This window comes from Phoxinus phoxinus, assembly GCF_949152265.1.
Source record: "Phoxinus phoxinus genome assembly, chromosome: 5".
In the NCBI taxonomy this organism is placed as follows: Eukaryota; Metazoa; Chordata; class Actinopteri; order Cypriniformes; family Leuciscidae; genus Phoxinus; species Phoxinus phoxinus.
The window spans coordinates 40,001,400-40,019,000 of NC_136880.1; the positions used below are offsets into that span (position 1 = coordinate 40,001,400).

Below are 17,601 nucleotides of genomic sequence, written 5' to 3' on the forward strand. Positions count from 1 at the left end.
CTGACTCATTGTAGTTCATCCACTTTTACTGTTTGTTTTTATCACTCCTTGTGACAAAAACTAATAGCAAAAAAAGTTATAACACAATGCCATGCAGAAAACAAAATGAAAGTCTTCAAATAAGCATTACTGCATGAATGATTCTTGTTCAAATATCTCAATATTCTAATTTTTAAGCAAATATTTGGTTAAGGCGAGATTTGAAGCAGCTTTTTATAACATGTTGCACTTTGTTTGTCATTTTGCCTTTATTCTTATATACTGTATTGTTCATTAAGCAGCCAAACTTCAGCATGTTTCTTCACCCACAGCTCTGAGAGAACCTCTCGAAATCAGCACATTTAGGTCCTTTGAAATAAAGGATTTTCTTCCAGAAATCTAAAAAGTTTGCTTTACACAATTATTACATGCATCCTTTAGCATTTTTCAAGGATGGCAAGCATTCGTAACACTGGCGACTGTTAATAATGACGAATGCCCCTGTTTGTGTGTTCAGTCTAGCCTATATCTCTTGTATCTCCACACGAGTGCTTTGAGGTTGTGTGTTGAGTGGGATTTGCAATTTCATGAATGTTTTCCATCTGACGTAGTTAAAAAACAAACATGCCTCTCTCTCTCTCTGAGGAATATAAACCGCTCGAAACCACATCTGATCTAAATATCCTTTAAGAAGACGCGTTACCTCTAAACATCAGCTGTGTCGTAGGAGGACACCATTCAGTCACCATTTTCAATCTATCCTCAAAACTATTGCAGTTTTTCCTTTATTATAATTGTCAAATATCTTAAATTATGTCTTTTTCTAACAGAAAGACTCCCAAAACTATAATCACACTAATGTTATGAAGTTCACAATGTTCAGAAGCTGCACTGGAAAACATTGGAAAACAAGCATAAAATGTTCCAATCATTCTCTTTTTAATAATCTCAGCGTGTAATGAGCATTTCCTGTGTTTCAATGGCGTTGTGAGTCATTTGAAGGAAAAGATAAACATAACACTGAAGCTCTGTCTAGTTTAATCATATAGCCTAGTTGCATTTAAATTTTAGGTTTGTTTTTGTTGTAGTTTTAAATTAATATTTGATGCATAACTATTGGAAAAAAATAGCCTATAGAAGTGAAACATGAAAATAAATGTTTTTTTTTGTTGTTGTTTTTTTTGTTTTTGTTTTGTTTTTTACCGTTTATATGTCAGCTAGGATACAGAACGATATTATCCAGCAGATGTATAGCCAACTCCATTAGTTGAGATGATGATAGCCTGTTGTGTACAGAAGCAACACCCCACTCAACACACGAACGAACTGTCTTCCTCACGCGTGTCTGGCGTCACATCAGCGTCTATATCGACAGACACACACACACACCACCGGACACTTAAAGGGCAGGCTGGAAATGTTGAGTTCAGCATTCAACTCTTCTCCAGCTTCATCCTCTTCTTCATCCAGCACAGGTAACTCGTGCACATGGCGACTTTACGCTGTTTTTCTTGCTTTCGCTTTGTTCGGGAAATCCGCCATAAAAGTCATTTAGTTGCTTCATTTGCGCTCTCATGCATGTTAAATGTGAATCTGTTTTGACTGAACGACTAGAAAATATGAATGAATTACGTTTTATTTTTTATTTACTTTTTACCCTCTAAAAATATACCTTTCTGGACTCAACCAGTGATTGGACTTATTCTTCTTCTTCATATTGCTTTTATTTATTGATTTCCACTTTTTAAATAATATTTAAAATATATTATTATTAATAACACCAATAATAACATTACCATAATATTAATATTTTATTATTTGTTATTTTTCCTCTATTTTTAGCCTAAAAAAATATACGTTTCTTAATCCATTCATCTGGTAATTGAACTTATTATTTTTATTATAATTGCTTTTTGGTCCCACTTTATATTAAGTGGCTTTAAGTACTATGTACTTACATAGAAATATAAGTACAATGTAGCCTACTTATTGTGTTCATGTTGTATTGTAAAACACTTTTGCTGCTATTGCGGTGTGATACGGGTAAGGTTAGGGACAGGTGTGCTGGTATGGTTAGGTTTAAGGGTGGTTTAAGGTGTAAGGAAGGGTCAACAGTGTAATTATTACAAATGTAATTACATAAAATTAATTACAGCTGTAATTACATTCAGGTATTTTAAAAATATAAGTACAATGTAAAAACATGTATATACACAATAAGTCCATTGTATCAAATTATTAATTTCAATGTAAGTACATAGTAGTTAAAGCCACTTAATATAAAGTGGGATCTTTAGTATTATTAACTTTTTACCCTCTATACTTTTCTGGATTCAAACATAACTTATTATTATTATTGCTTTTATGTGTGTATTTATTTATTATCATTATTAATAATAACAATAATAATATATTCATATTTTGTTATTTGCTTGTTTATTCATTTATTTATATATTTTAGCCTCTAAAAATATACTTTTCTGAATCCATTCCTATGGTAATTCGACTTATTCTTATTATTACTTTTATGTATTAATTTATGTATTTTAATATTTTAAATAATATAATCATCATCATAATAATAATATATTCATATTTTATTACTTGTTTATTTTTCTATCTTTTATATTTAGCCTCTAAAAATATACTTTTCTGAATCCATACATCCAGTGATTGGACACAATGTATGTAGTAACGTTGCGCAAGAGTTTGTCTGCTTACTTGATCTGTGAATCCGTTCACATTCAGCTAAAATGAGATGAATTGCTTTCACAGGACAGTCTTCACGTCAGAAATGAGCCAAAGGAAGCCTTCTCAAGCTGGACTCCTGCTCTGGATGTACGTAATGAACAAGTTCTTGGACACAGGTTAGAGATTTTATAATAATACATGTACATTTACTTTCTACTGAGTTAAAATGAGGGTATTGGCCGTGTCAAAGGTTTAGTTAAAGATCTTGTGTAATTGACAGGTTGGATGTGATGAACTATCTCTGATGTGCTCGACTTACACGTTTAATCACATGACTTGTTATTCATACGCAAGTTTTGATTTAAGAACAGCCGGTATTTCAATTTTTATTTGCTGAAGATCTTTCTAAGCTATATGCAAATATGGTGCTGGTTGGACGTCAATAACACCAGTGGTTCTCACATGTCTCAAATCTGATGCAATACATCAAACGCCACCATGTAATTGTGATATTTTGGTATTCAATTCAAGTTTATTTGTACAGGGCTTTTCACGCGACGTGAGCAGGTTCACAAAAAAAAATCATGTTTCAATGTTATCAGTCAGAGATTGTCAAAGTAAAGCCCACATGCCAGTAATATACAGCTATAAGATATGTGGTTATTTAACATCATGTATTCAGTGAAGCAGACACAATGAACATGTTGCAATGATGGCATCTTATTAATACAATATAAGGATTATATTTGACAGTTTTGTATGTTCTTCACAAGTGTACACCTCATATCAAAGTAATATTTTTTTTGTTTAAATATTTCAGCTGAATCAGTAATTGAACATTTTGCATATGCATTTGACTGAACTGTGTAGAAAAAGAAAGAAACAATGCATTGTGGCGCAATGTTTTTTCATTCACACTATGTTACAAGTATTGAGTCAGCCAAAACAACAGCACAATGTTGCGAAACGCCAGTTAAAATTAAGCACATATTTGTGGTTGTGACATCATTCTGTGTGTGTGTCTCACTCAGTTTCTTCTGATTCCCAGCACTGGATTATATCTTGCCCTTTAGGCTATCTGTAATCTGATCCGTACGGCTGGTTGTTTTGTGGCTGTGTGTGAGTTCAGTTCACACACACATGAGGTAATTCGCTCCTGAGAAACGCGATCGCTGCTGATAATACTGAAGGAGCTTATATATGTATACAGTGATAGGCGTCGTATTCCTATAGGTAGACGAGGATCAGCTGAGAGTATGTATGTTGTATGGTAATGTTGCACACCAGCTATTTCTGTCAGGACCTCTATCGTCAAATACGATTGACAATTAGCACGGATTGGCTTGGCGGTATGGTTCTGTTCTGGGCAAGAACTCCCTGTGGATCCGTGCAGCCTAGCATGGATAAGATCAGCAATACCCCCCACCCCCCTTGGGGTGAACAGAACAGAACCAACATGAAAGTATGCAGATATCATTCATTCAAGATTTTAAAATACAACATAATTCGAGAATTTATTCTGATTCAAGGGGAATGAATGCCAAATCCTGACTGGGCGAGAGGTGGAGCTGGGGAGGGAGGAGGGTAATTCGCTCCTTAGAAACGCAATCGCTGCTGATAATACTTAAGGAGCTTATATATGTATACGGTGATAGGCGTTGTGTTCCTATAGGTAGACGAGGATCAGCTGAGAGTCAGCTGATGAGAGCTTGACTAACGTGACCTGCCAGAACTGACGCTATGCTTGATTTTTGTGTCAAAAGGGGTTATATCAGGCAGACCGGGGCTAGTTGTCACACTGAGGGCTCAATCCCAGTAGCTATAAAGTTTCAACCAAAAGATCCAATTACACACATGCTCAATAAATATTAAAAAAGATTTTAATGGTTTAAAAAATATTCTCAGGTCCAAGCGTCATGATGCCAGGGTGGGGCAAGTTGTCACATGTTCTATATGTTGTTATTTTATGCAATTGACTAAGCCCAGAGACCCTTCTTTTGTGTTCAGAAACACGTTTAAGCATGTGATAACTCTCTCAGCAGCGGCAGCTTCGTTGACACTGTCCATCACGCAGTGTGTGATTCGGGAGTACATCAACATCACCTGTTATTGGGAAACGAGCGACCACCACCTGAACGCCAGCAGCTACAGACTGCAGATTAACAAGTGAGACATTTCACACTAACAAAACAATCTAAAATGTATTAGCATGTTTATGGGCCAGTATCGTACCATCAGTAACATGGTATTTGTTAAAGTACCTTTTGGTAACTCATTAATATCATGATATACATGTGAAAAAGAAAGTACACTCTTTTGAATTATATGGTTTTACGTATCAGGATATAATAAAATATCATCTGGTCGTTAGCACGTCTTAAAATGAGGTAAATACAACAACACATGACATATTACACTGTGTCATTATTTAATTAACAAAAATAAAAGCCAAAATGGATTGTGACAATCTAAGTACACCCATGATTCAGTTGCTTGTAGAGCCACTTTTAGCAGCAATAACTCTTTCCCAGTCTGTCAGTAACGTTCAGTTTAGTTTCAGTCTCTATGAAGCCCCTCCTTCTGAAAAGCACACTGTGCTCTGATTGGTCGGCTGGATGAGTGAGTTGTGATTGATCAACCACTTCATTAATCTCTTAATTAATGCAAGCATGTAAGTGAGTGTGAATATTCTTGTGTTATTCTGCACAGAACCTTTTGTGAAAGCAAAGAAAGCTACAATAATGTGGGTGTCTGTGAAACCAGAGGGTCTAGCTGCTCCGTCCAGCCCATCGATTCAGCGTTACACTGTTTCCGTGCGGAAGTGCTGGCGTACACACACACCGGATCCATACGCTCACCGCTGTACTTCTTCAACGGTCCCGAGTCAGGTATACAACACTTCACTGAACAACATTAATGTGCATCTCTGTGCCGACTGTAGCTTTGAAACTGGAAATATGAACACTTTGGACATAGCATACCACTACATCTCTTACTACTTACTACTGTACTATTTAGGGTGGATATTGTGCCTAATAACTTCCATTGTGCATATTGTAACGATGCGGTTGAAACCAGGAGGAAGCAGGATCCAAGTGCAGCAGCTTTATTAGATAAACTCAAAACTAGACAGACAGACTTAGACTAGGGAACAGAACAAACAACATTACAAAGTCAAGAACCCACAAACACTGAAACAAGACACAGGGTTTAAACAAGCTAAACAAGATAACAAGGGGGCGTGGCTAATCAGAAACACCTGGGGAGCCAAATAAACAAGAACAACTACAAGGGACTAAAAAACGGTAACCATACAAAATGGTACAGGACAGGAAATGACAAAAGTCCACACAAGACAAGGGGGACATAAGACAGGAATCATCCCAGCAAACACATTTACGTTGTGGCCATAGATATACATAATAAAGGCTAGATGTCTTACGGCGGAGTCTCGAACGGCATCACCCGGCGGCCATCTTGTCACAGGGAAGCTTTCTGTAAGGTGAGTAATCTGCACGAACACAAATACTCTTAACTCGCTGAAATCTTGACGGATTTACAAAAGGTTTGGTTTCTTACAAACGTTATTAACGTGGCTATAATTCTGGATGCTTGAACATGTTTAAATATATAATATTATAATTATTCATAAGTACGCAGTGTCATAACTACATCTCTGGCGTTTATAACAAACCAACCCGTTTGAAAATCGGTAGAAAATTGAGCAAGTTATGGTTATTTAAAAAGTACATGCACCATTAAAACAATGTTACGAGTGAGCGAGCCCCCTGTGGCAAGATGGCCGCCGTGTGCAGACGTCGACCTCCATTGGCCAGCAGCGCGGACGAGACATCTAGCCTTTATTGTATGATATCTATGGTTGTGGCAATGTCTCTGGCACGTTGCATTTCTGGTATGACAACGTTGCGGTCTACGTGCTCGCAACATTGTAACAACGTAGAATTGTAAGACGCGACAGGGCTGTTGCAACGTTGTTGCGCGACATTCAGCAACTGAGAGACGACGTTCTGGCAATTTTTTTATATGCTGCTAGATATGCCTATAAAATCCCCCATTTAGCATTTTTAAAGATAATTATATACTTTTTTGTCGTTTATTGTTTATCATTATTATTTAATGATTAGCCTAATTATAATCAACACCTGCAAGTGTACACTTTGAAGAGTAAAAATGACAGAAGGTTTCGTTAATTCATCTTTATTAAAACTGCATATGGTAATCAAATTGCACTTCCAAAAGTCATACATTTGTGGGGAAAAAAGAAAGAAATAAACGAATACAACATACAAAATAAAACATAAAAAGCAAAGGCAGATCAGGACATTTAATGAACAAAATGTCATTAATCTATAGCAGACAAATCAAATGAAAAACGAAACAGTGCGAGCGAGGCTACATTAGTCACATTAGAAATTAAAGTTGTAGGTTGTGTTTGATAGCTGAGGTAGGCTAAATTAAACCCAATAATCACGTATCCTTGCTCGATGATGAATGAGAACACAATGAGCCCAACAGGTGGTTGGAATTTAAAAGGCTGATTTTCCCGCTTCAGGGCCGTGACGAGTACATTATGTAGTCCAGTGGTTGTCCAGACGCCCTAGGCACAACCTTAAGCATTGGCCCTGAACGGTGGTTTAATGTCAACATTGTGACAATGCTGTAACAACCTTCACCACACAGCGTAGTTATAGCAACCTTTTGGCCATGTTGTTAAAACGTTGTTAGAAGGTCAGGTACGTTGTGCCAACGTTCTGTGTTTGCTGGGATAACACATAATAGGCCTACCCAGACAGCCTACACTATGGTGAAAAGTTTGGGGTCAGTAGGAAATTAACACTTTTTAGCAAGGATGCATAAAATAAATCAAAAGTGACAGTAAAGACATTTATAATATTACAACTTTTCAATTGTAGTGTATATATTCTAGATATCTAGCATGTTAGTTGTAGATATGGTGTGGATGACTGGATATGGATAAGTCATGAACATTTAAAGGGTTAGTTCATCCAAAAATGAAACTTATGTCAGTAATTACTGACCCTCATGTTGTCCAACCCTGTAAGACTTCATTCATCTTCGGAACAAAAATTAAGATATTTTTTATTAAATCTGAGAGCTGTCTCACTCCTTCATAGGCTTCTATTGTAATTTAAACTTGCCGGCCCAGAAAGTTATTAAAGACCATGTTTAAAATAGTCCAAGTGACTACAGTGGCTCAACCATAAGTTGATCAAGCGATGAGAATACTTTTTGTGCTGCGCTGTTATACGTGAACTCACTCGAGGCCCACAGAGAAGAAAATCAATAGTGGAATAAAGTCGTTATTTATGTTTGTTTGTTTTTTGCGCACAAAAAGTATTCTCATCGCTTGATAAACTTATGGTTGAGCCACTGTAGTCAATTGGACTATTTTAAACATTGTCTTTATTAACTTTCTGGGTCGGCAAGTTTCAATCCCATAGAAGCCTATGGAGGAGTGATCCAGCTCTCAGATTTAATAAAAAATATCTTAATTTTTGTTCCAAAGATGAACGGAAGTCTTACGGTCTTGGAACAACATGAGGGAGAGTGATTACTGACAGAAGTTTCATTTTTGGGTGAACTAACCCTTTAAATGTTCATGACTTATCCATATCCAGTCATCCACATAATTTCATATGCTATTTTTTTAAGGCATACAGCGCAATTAGCAGTGTGCTAGTATTCTATTCTGCCATTGTAACAGGTCAGGGTTGATCGTGACAACCCAAACAACGAGCAATGGACAAAGAACAAAAGCGCGCGTGCACACATTGTTCATTCCTTTCATATGATGGTGACACATGTCTCAAAAGATGTCATTAGAATGCATTATGCAAATGACCGATTTCCATCAATTGTAATGTTTACAGTCAGTATTCATCATTTGTTGCACCTGTATTCAGTGCCAAGGGCTGTATTCTGATCACAGGAAACAAAAACCTGTCAATAAAGAGTTTTTTTCTTTCCTAATCTCCTTATGTTTTCTCTCTCTACTGCAGTGAAACTTCCTCCCCCACAGATTAAACATCTCCAGCCATCAGCTGGATGTTTGCATGTGGTCTGGGGAATGATTGACCGCTTTCCTGAGGATGAGAAAAAACACATATGGCTCCAAGTGGAGTTCACGACACATGACCAGGTTTATACTATAATGAGCAAAAATATAAGAGTGATAGTTCACCTAAAAATGAAAATTCTATCATCATTTCATCCCAAACTCAAACTTATTAGATTATAATAATGAATCATATTTTGGTCTATTTCGCACACAAAGACTTCAGAAGATGTAGATTACCGTGCATAAGTCACTGTATAGGACTGCTTGTATGTTGCATTCCCAGAACTGACATCTGACAGGAGTTCACATCCTGACGTCACGTGTCTTTACGGGATGTGTGTGAACGCACTCACAGATTCCGGAAAAACACTGGCAGTGTGAATGAACCAAAATCAAACGATCCCGGGACACATTATCCTTGTATTTTCCTGTGTGAAAGGTTTTTTTTTATGTTCCACAAAAGAAGGAGAGTGAGCAAAAACAGTGATCAATGATATAACTTTCATTTTGATTGAACTTTTCCCTTTAAGAGTGTCACGTGTGTGGTTTCTTTGTGAAGAAGAAGTGCACTTAATTGTATTAAATGTGCACTAGTGTACTTCAAATCTTAAATGTATATTTTTTAAAGCTGTATTTACAAATGAAATAAGAGTACAAGTGCATACTTACTAACATACTTACTTACTAACTACTACACTTTTAAAAAGGTCACTTTGCAATAATGTCAAAGTAAAAGCTTTGTACATTTAAAATCATTATATTCAAACATAGTCATGCTTTAAAGGAGCACACTTATTTTGATATGTTGACTAACATACTAAATCACATGTAAAGATTATCATTTTAGTTGTAGTGTGTTACTTAAAATTACTTTTAAATAGAAATTTTTAATGTACTAAACTGCAACTTCATCAGTACAAATATATGCAATTTAAAAATATATTTAAATGCATGACATACAAGAATAGAAGAACAAAATTCACACAATGTACTGTATATTCTTTTAAAGTATTATATCCATAATAAGTACTATTTTAAGCCCAATTCACACTGCAACAACAGACGCCCGCCAACCGACGCCAACAGTCAGGGTTTTGTCGGATCAGTGTGTTGTTACCCCTGTCGGCATGTTGCCATTGGTCGGCACTTGTTTTTCGCAGATTGAACGTTGAATTGGCGTTTGAGAGGTTGTGGATTGTCTGAGAAGTGACATACTTTAATCTGGTGATTGTCTGTGTAAATTTGGCCTTTAAAAGTTGCTAAAGTCTACTTTTTCACAAAGGTTTTTAACAAAACAGTTTTTTTGATTACACCAAATATAATATTAGATTTATATTTGGTGGTTGTTATACTGAAACTCTCTCCTATGATCCTGTAGACTCGATCACAGACTATACAAGCGTATTCCAATGAGACACTGAAGCTCTGTCACTTACACCCTGGATCCAAGTACACAGTGAGACTGAGAGCTCAGGATGATCGAGCATATGCTCACTGGAGCTCATGGACCTCTATAGACACCACCACAGCGGAGAACGGTAAAACTTTATTTTTTTATTTTTTATTGAAACAAATGACTCAAATCACTGATTTCAGCACACAACAAGAATGCTTCAAAGGACAGATATCACATATCCTTAAACAAATTGACAAGTCAAAAGCTAAATATTACTTCCATTTTCCTATTGACATATTCAAGATTCATAGAATTTAGTAAACAGTGGTGACATTTCAATATAATCAATCAAAATCAATCAAAAACTTTTATTACAGACTCAAGGTCCAAATCTTACCCACAACAATATATAAAAACATATCCATAAATGCACATGCATACACATACCTACACATAAAAAAAAAGTAAAAACATTTTTTTTTAAAGAGAATCATTGTTCTACCAGGAGACAATTATACCAGTGTTTCCACATACTAGATTGGTAGCGTATAGTACTTGTAACCGTATGTTAGTTATAAATATAAAAATATAAAAAAATTCAAAATTTCATTCTTTTATTTTTAATTAACTTTAATGACTTCTTTAGCGATTCCATCTCTATTAAGAATAAATTACATTTAGGTATGCATTTTGCACATTTTTGTTTATGGATGTAATATTTACCATGCAAGATGCAGAAGTTCGAGAAAGGTAAAACTCGGGCATAGAGCGCTGCAGGGATGACGTATTTCTGTAGGCCAACCCAGAAGCTAGCATCACCTGGTTCCCACAACAGAGACCCCATAGGATTTTTCCATTGGCTTTTGGATGATGAATAAAATAAGCGAAAGCTTATGATTCTTAAATGTTTTGTTCATCATGATAATCTTGACAAATGAACTTTTGAAGCCTAAATTCAATCGGCAGAAGTAAAAAGCTAAACGTAGGCTATAAACGCACTACAGCACTTAAATGTCACGTGAGCTAAGAGAGTTTACAAGAGCGCGATTATAAACACAACGAGGCTGTGAAAGCAGACTGGAGAGTAGTTTACCTGTTCAGTGAGATGATGTTTAATTTCACCAACAAACTCTGCAGTCTCATTTAGACACTTTTTCAAAACAAGTAAAAGCTTCACAAGGGGGAATTGTGATGTATTTTATGTTGTAGAATAAAACATGAAAATTATTTGAGTTTGAGTTAACCATAAACCTTTTGTCTGCCGGTGAACGTGATTTCACCAAGTACAACATGATCCTGGATCAACATCTTTGTGGGAACCAATCAGATTTGAGGGGACAAGTTTACAGTTTATGTCAAGTTTAGGCTTAAGACCAGGGTTAGGTCCTTCTATCAGTTTAATTTCCCTCTGATTTAGGGAAGTTTTGGGTAGGGTTAGGTTTAGGGGCAGGGATAGGACTACATTTCCAGACAGGAATGTTGTTCCAGGATGCTGACAACAAAGTATGCTTGCTGATCCAAAAACATGTCTTACTTGGCAAAATCACGGTGACCTTTGTCTGCCATTTCAGGCATTTAACCAAAAACCCATTTAAAAAACCCCATTGACTTTAGGACAATGGAGCCAGAAGTGCTAAAATACGAACTCATTTCCGGGTTTTGACCTACAAAAATACGTCATCCCTATAGCATTATTTCCCTTGTTAAAGTGCCTCTGTTATGCTTTTTCAGTATTACCTTTCATGTATTGTAGTGTGTAATATACTGTAGCTGTTGTAAAATGTAAAATGTCTGATCAAAGCGAAATGTAAAGATCAAAACGAACAACAGATTCTTTCAAAAGAAAGAACCGATTCGGAACTGCCGAAACGAGAGGTCAATAATTACAGTCTCAATTCCTGCATGAACCTACATAACAAGTGAACAAGCGAAGTCCATTAATACCTGACAATGGACACCTCGAAGGGCATTAACCCGCTTATACCATGTTTTCTTGCCAAATAACACATTAGTTTATATTTTAATTAGTTTTACAATCGAAATCTAACAGTTTTTAGAACTCCTTTACTAGGTATCACTTTTTAATGGACACCCTGCAGCCAATCAGAATCGAGTATTCACCCAGACCATGCTATACATTTGCATAATGCCAGCCTATGTTCTTCATTGGCTGCCTGGAAACAAGGTCTTCTTTGACCCTCAAACACACTGCAGTTGAAGCTGAGACTGGAATAGCGTTGTCAACATGTGGAGAAGATGCTGTTTTCTGTTTTCTGCTAAAGCAAATCCTCTTCCAAAGGATGAGGACCGTTTAGACACTGTGAGAAAAGAGCTGATGCTGCAATGTATATTATTAGAAAATTAAAGTGTTTTTTGACCTTGGATGCATGTAAGCCTATTGTAGGAGACTCCAAAACGAATTAGGAACCATTAAAATAGCATAACAGGGGCCACTTTTTGGCTTGAATCTCTCAAATGACGTGCATTTTCACATCCCACCAAACAGACACTTGTTCAAAGCAGTTCTAGACCACTCGATCTGTTTCGATCTGTAACAGCGGTCTGTTTCAGTGTTTGCTGACATCAGTTTGAGTCATTTGCGTTTAGTAGAGTGGTTAAATGTGGTCGTATGGATGAATATGAGTAATAGGACTGATCTTTCCTCAGCCCCGTCTGCGGCTCCTCGGCTCTGGAGACACATCCAACCTGCAGAAGAAGCTGGAAAGAGACGCCTCACCCTGCTCTGGAAGGTTTGCTTTTGTTCTGTAGAAATCTGTTTTCAAATATACATGAGGAGGATGTGTTTCAAAGGATGATTGCGAAACGCAGCTAAAACACTGAGCCCACAGAAAAACAGGCTCCTCTTTTATAGAGCATTGTTGTAGTTCTCAGTTATTTTGGGTTTGCTTTTTATAAAGATGATTCACCTATAGTTTCTTGAAATGAGAATTAAAAACAGACACTAATGAGTCTGTTGACATACAAGGCGATGTTATTGAGATCTCTGACTTTGATTGCAGACTTTATCTTGGCACAATCTGAGCACAGTTTATGATATCTGAGACATTTCAGGCTCAAGGCACTTCCTGTTTTAATAACACTCTTTCAGATTTTCCTGTCAACTTAAATCTGACAAACAGCAAACGACCACATCCATCCTGCCTCCACATATCAACTGATATGGCTGAATTTACAACATTTAGCGCCTGATTTAGTGATTAGACAATCTGTAGAATATTCTATACCAGATTGCTTCTCTACTAACTTTTTAAAGCTAGACTGTGTCATTTTTAAAGTTGATTCTTAGCAAAAAACACTTTGTTCTTTCAAAATGATATGTGCTCATTCGTGTGTAATTACTTCCACCAACTAATCAAGTATTCTCGTAAGCGTAGGCTCTGCCATTCAGAATACATACGAGCGAGTCGCCATGTTGCGGAAGCCATGAAGCCATGCCTCCATCTTGAAAATACATTAGCCAAAGAGGGACATACCTGGAAATTCGCTTTTCACTCAGGCCTCATCCACCACACTACTGCATTTTAGTTTGGAAACGGAGAATTAAAACGAATACGATCTCCGTCCACACCAGCGTTTTAGCTGCGTATTAGAATTGATCTCCGTCCGCATTAAAACGGCTGAAAACGCGGATCACGTGACCATTCACCAACACTGGGCATGCGCGTGCCGGTGTAAACAGGCGCATGTAGGCAGTTATAGCATTATAAAATGCAGAATTTACTTGCACAACAGCTGCTAGCAAAGACATCAACGTCAGTAACGCTTGTAATTCGTTATCCATGTTGCAGTCACTAACGTTACGTAGTCCAGGCTGATTTTGTATGTTTTCTTCCCGGAGACGGGTCATGTGATGGGTGGCTGACGAATCAGGGAAGGATACGCCATGACTGATGACACCCAATCATAGAGCCGAGCGTGAGCCTCTGCGTCATCGTTTATAAAGTCCTCCGTTTTAACCGTCTTCACTAAAATGCCCTCCGAAGATTCAAAACGCGGTCGGCAGCGTTTCTAAACTTCTCCGTTTTAGGTCTTCGTTTTTGCCGTTGTAGTCTGGACGGGAGGTGCAAACGTAGCAAAAGGTCTCCGTTTCTAAACGATAACGCAGTAGTGTGGATGGGGCCTCAGTGGCACGTGACGAATGCGAGGGGGAGATTACTCGCGACTGCCGACAGATAGTACGGCCAGGAATTAAAACGCCCAGCGAGTGGGAGGGGCTAGAAAGTAATATTCAGTTGCTAGTCTCATACAATTTCACCACTAGATGGGAGTAAATCCTACACAGTGTAGCTTTAAAAGAGATAATTCACCCAAAATTGATAATCCTGTTAAAAATGACAACTCTGACAACTGTCATAATTTACTCACCCTCATGTTGTTCACACTTCACCTGTATGACTGTTTGACACACAAAAAAAGATACATGAGGAGGATGTGTTTCAAAGGATGATTGCGAAACGCAGCTAAAACACTGAGCCCACAGAAAAACAGGCTCCTCTTTTATAGAGCATTGTTGTAGTTCTCAGTTATTTTGGGTTTGCTTTTTATAAAGATGATTCACCTATAGTTTCTTGAAATGAGAATTAAAAACAGACACTAATGAGTCTGTTGACATACAAGGCGATGTTATTGAGATCTCTGACTTTGATTGCAGACTTTATCTTGGCACAATCTGAGCACAGTTTATGATATCTGAGACATTTCAGGCTCAAGGCACTTCCTGTTTTAATAACACTCTTTCAGATTTTCCTGTCAACTTAAATCTGACAAACAGCAAACGACCACATCCATCCTGCCTCCACATATCAACTGATATGGCTGAATTTACAACATTTAGCGCCTGATTTAGTGATTAGACAATCTGTAGAATATTCTATACCAGATTGCTTCTCTACTAACTTTTTAAAGCTAGACTGTGTCATTTTTAAAGTTGATTCTTAGCAAAAAACACTTTGTTATGTTCTTTCAAAATGATATGTGCTCATTCGTGTGTAATTACTTCCACCAACTAATCAAGTATTCTCGTAAGCGTAGGCTCTGCCATTCAGAATACATACGAGCGAGTCGCCATGTTGCGGAAGCCATGAAGCCATGCCTCCATCTTGAAAATACATTAGCCAAAGAGGGACATACCTGGAAATTCGCTTTTCACTCAGGCCTCATCCACCACACTACTGCATTTTAGTTTGGAAACGGAGAATTAAAACGAATACGATCTCCGTCCACACCAGCGTTTTAGCTGCGTATTAGAATTGATCTCCGTCCGCATTAAAACGGCTGAAAACGCGGATCACGTGACCATTCACCAACACTGGGCATGCGCGTGCCGGTGTAAACAGGCGCATGTAGGCAGTTATAGCATTATAAAATGCAGAATTTACTTGCACAACAGCTGCTAGCAAAGACATCAACGTCAGTAACGCTTGTAATTCGTTATCCATGTTGCAGTCACTAACGTTACGTAGTCCAGGCTGATTTTGTATGTTTTCTTCCCGGAGACGGGTCATGTGATGGGTGGCTGACGAATCAGGGAAGGATACGCCATGACTGATGACACCCAATCATAGAGCCGAGCGTGAGCCTCTGCGTCATCGTTTATAAAGTCCTCCGTTTTAACCGTCTTCACTAAAATGCCCTCCGAAGATTCAAAACGCGGTCGGCAGCGTTTCTAAACTTCTCCGTTTTAGGTCTTCGTTTTTGCCGTTGTAGTCTGGACGGGAGGTGCAAACGTAGCAAAAGGTCTCCGTTTCTAAACGATAACGCAGTAGTGTGGATGGGGCCTCAGTGGCACGTGACGAATGCGAGGGGGAGATTACTCGCGACTGCCGACAGATAGTACGGCCAGGAATTAAAACGCCCAGCGAGTGGGAGGGGCTAGAAAGTAATATTCAGTTGCTAGTCTCATACAATTTCACCACTAGATGGGAGTAAATCCTACACAGTGTAGCTTTAAAAGAGATAATTCACCCAAAATTGATAATCCTGTTAAAAATGACAACTCTGACAACTGTCATAATTTACTCACCCTCATGTTGTTCACACTTCACCTGTATGACTGTTTGACACACAAAAAAAGATAATCTGAACATTTTAATGTCTTTTTGAACATTGAAAGTCAATGGGGTCCAATGTGAAGTATCATCCTTCTACAAGAAGATCTAGTCCCTGACTTGTCCGTACCCTCATCTACTCGTTGAGTTTTACAGAATAATAATTAATGAGGCCTCAGTTCAACTTAATAGGTTTTAATAAGCGGTTTTCACTGCTTGCAATAACATTTCGAAGGATAATAACCTCAGAATGATTCCAGGCTCACGGCTGCTGTGATTAATATGATCTGGTGTGAGGTGATAGAGGAACATTTGGAACAGGAAATGAACACAGAACCCAGTGCTAATTAAAGACAGAAGTCATGCATGTTTACTCCTTTACATGTTTGTCATTTTCATTTAGTTACATTTAGTGTGGATCAACTAAAGCAGGACTAAATCTGTTCTGACAAACAAAATAAATAAGTAAATCCTTAGTTGGTGGAAAGTTTAATATAAATAATTTTTTAGGGCTGTCAGTTTCATTTCAAATTTTCATTTCATATGTTGGTAACACTTAACATAAAGCCTTTATGTGTTATGCATTATTAATGTATTTATTATGTTATAATGCACTATCTTTTCATAATTAATTGAATTTAAAATGCATTATAATATTTGCAGATTCTTTGCAGAAATTGGTTGCTTGTTATGTGTTTTAAATTCATCATACTTTCTAAAGGTAACAATTAATTGATAAGTATTATAAAAATCTAGTTCAGTCATGAAACTCTAGAGGGCGCAGGCTGATACATGCAATCTTTTTTTTTTTTTTTTTTTTTTTTTCTCTTTTTTTTTATTTCCTTTACATGCAATCTACACGCAATCACATCCTTACTGCATGGCACAAGCTGATTGGCCTCTGCTTATCCTGCAGCCAATGAGATTGCTTGCTCAGCATTTAAATAGTCTGGTTTATTGTTTGCTGTAAGCTAATCCTGCATCAGAGTTGCTCTGAAACCCTCCCCCTCCCCCAGCTCCACCTGCCTAGATCTGCTACCGGATTTATATATGTATATTTAAGCAGCAGCAGCATAACTTGCATGCTTTCAGCAGTGTGTCTTAGCAGTAGCAAGTCCATACTTGCTCCGTAGCTGCGGCTGTGATGAAGTTTGTCTGCTTTTCATGGCCCTTTTAGCCCCTGCTGGTAGATCTTGTAACTACACTATCTGCCTGCATATGCATCTTACTCCAATGACCTGCTTTAAAGCATGTCTAATTATTCATAATAATGAATATCTTTGGGTTGTGTGTGTGTGTTTCAGCCTGTCTCCTGGCCTGAGGTCAATGGTGTTGTGCTGAGTTACTCAGTGTCCTGTCGCAGCGAG

General features: G+C 37.6%; 1 protein-coding gene across 3 annotated transcripts in view; it reads left to right on the forward strand.

Moving 5' to 3' along the window:
* Positions 1-1,234: 1,234 nt before the first annotated feature.
* LOC306998587 (interleukin-31 receptor subunit alpha) overlaps positions 1,235-17,601 on the forward strand; it is a 21,705-nt gene continuing 5,338 nt past the window's right edge. For 2 of the 3 annotated variants that reach the window (XM_079612774.1, XM_079612775.1), the window contains exons 1-8: positions 1,235-1,454; positions 2,755-2,846; positions 4,710-4,836; positions 5,380-5,558; positions 8,712-8,851; positions 10,149-10,308; positions 12,834-12,916; positions 17,539-17,601. The exon at positions 17,539-17,601 is cut by the window's right edge and continues 160 nt beyond it. In XM_079612774.1, the coding sequence (XP_079468900.1) occupies positions 1,252-1,454; positions 2,755-2,846; positions 4,710-4,836; positions 5,380-5,558; positions 8,712-8,851; positions 10,149-10,308; positions 12,834-12,916; positions 17,539-17,601 (1,047 nt within the window). In that variant the 5' untranslated portion in view covers positions 1,235-1,251. The remainder of the gene's footprint in view (positions 1,455-2,754; positions 2,847-4,709; positions 4,837-5,379; positions 5,559-8,711; positions 8,852-10,148; positions 10,309-12,833; positions 12,917-17,538) is intronic. The other variant, XM_079612776.1, reaches the window with a different exon arrangement.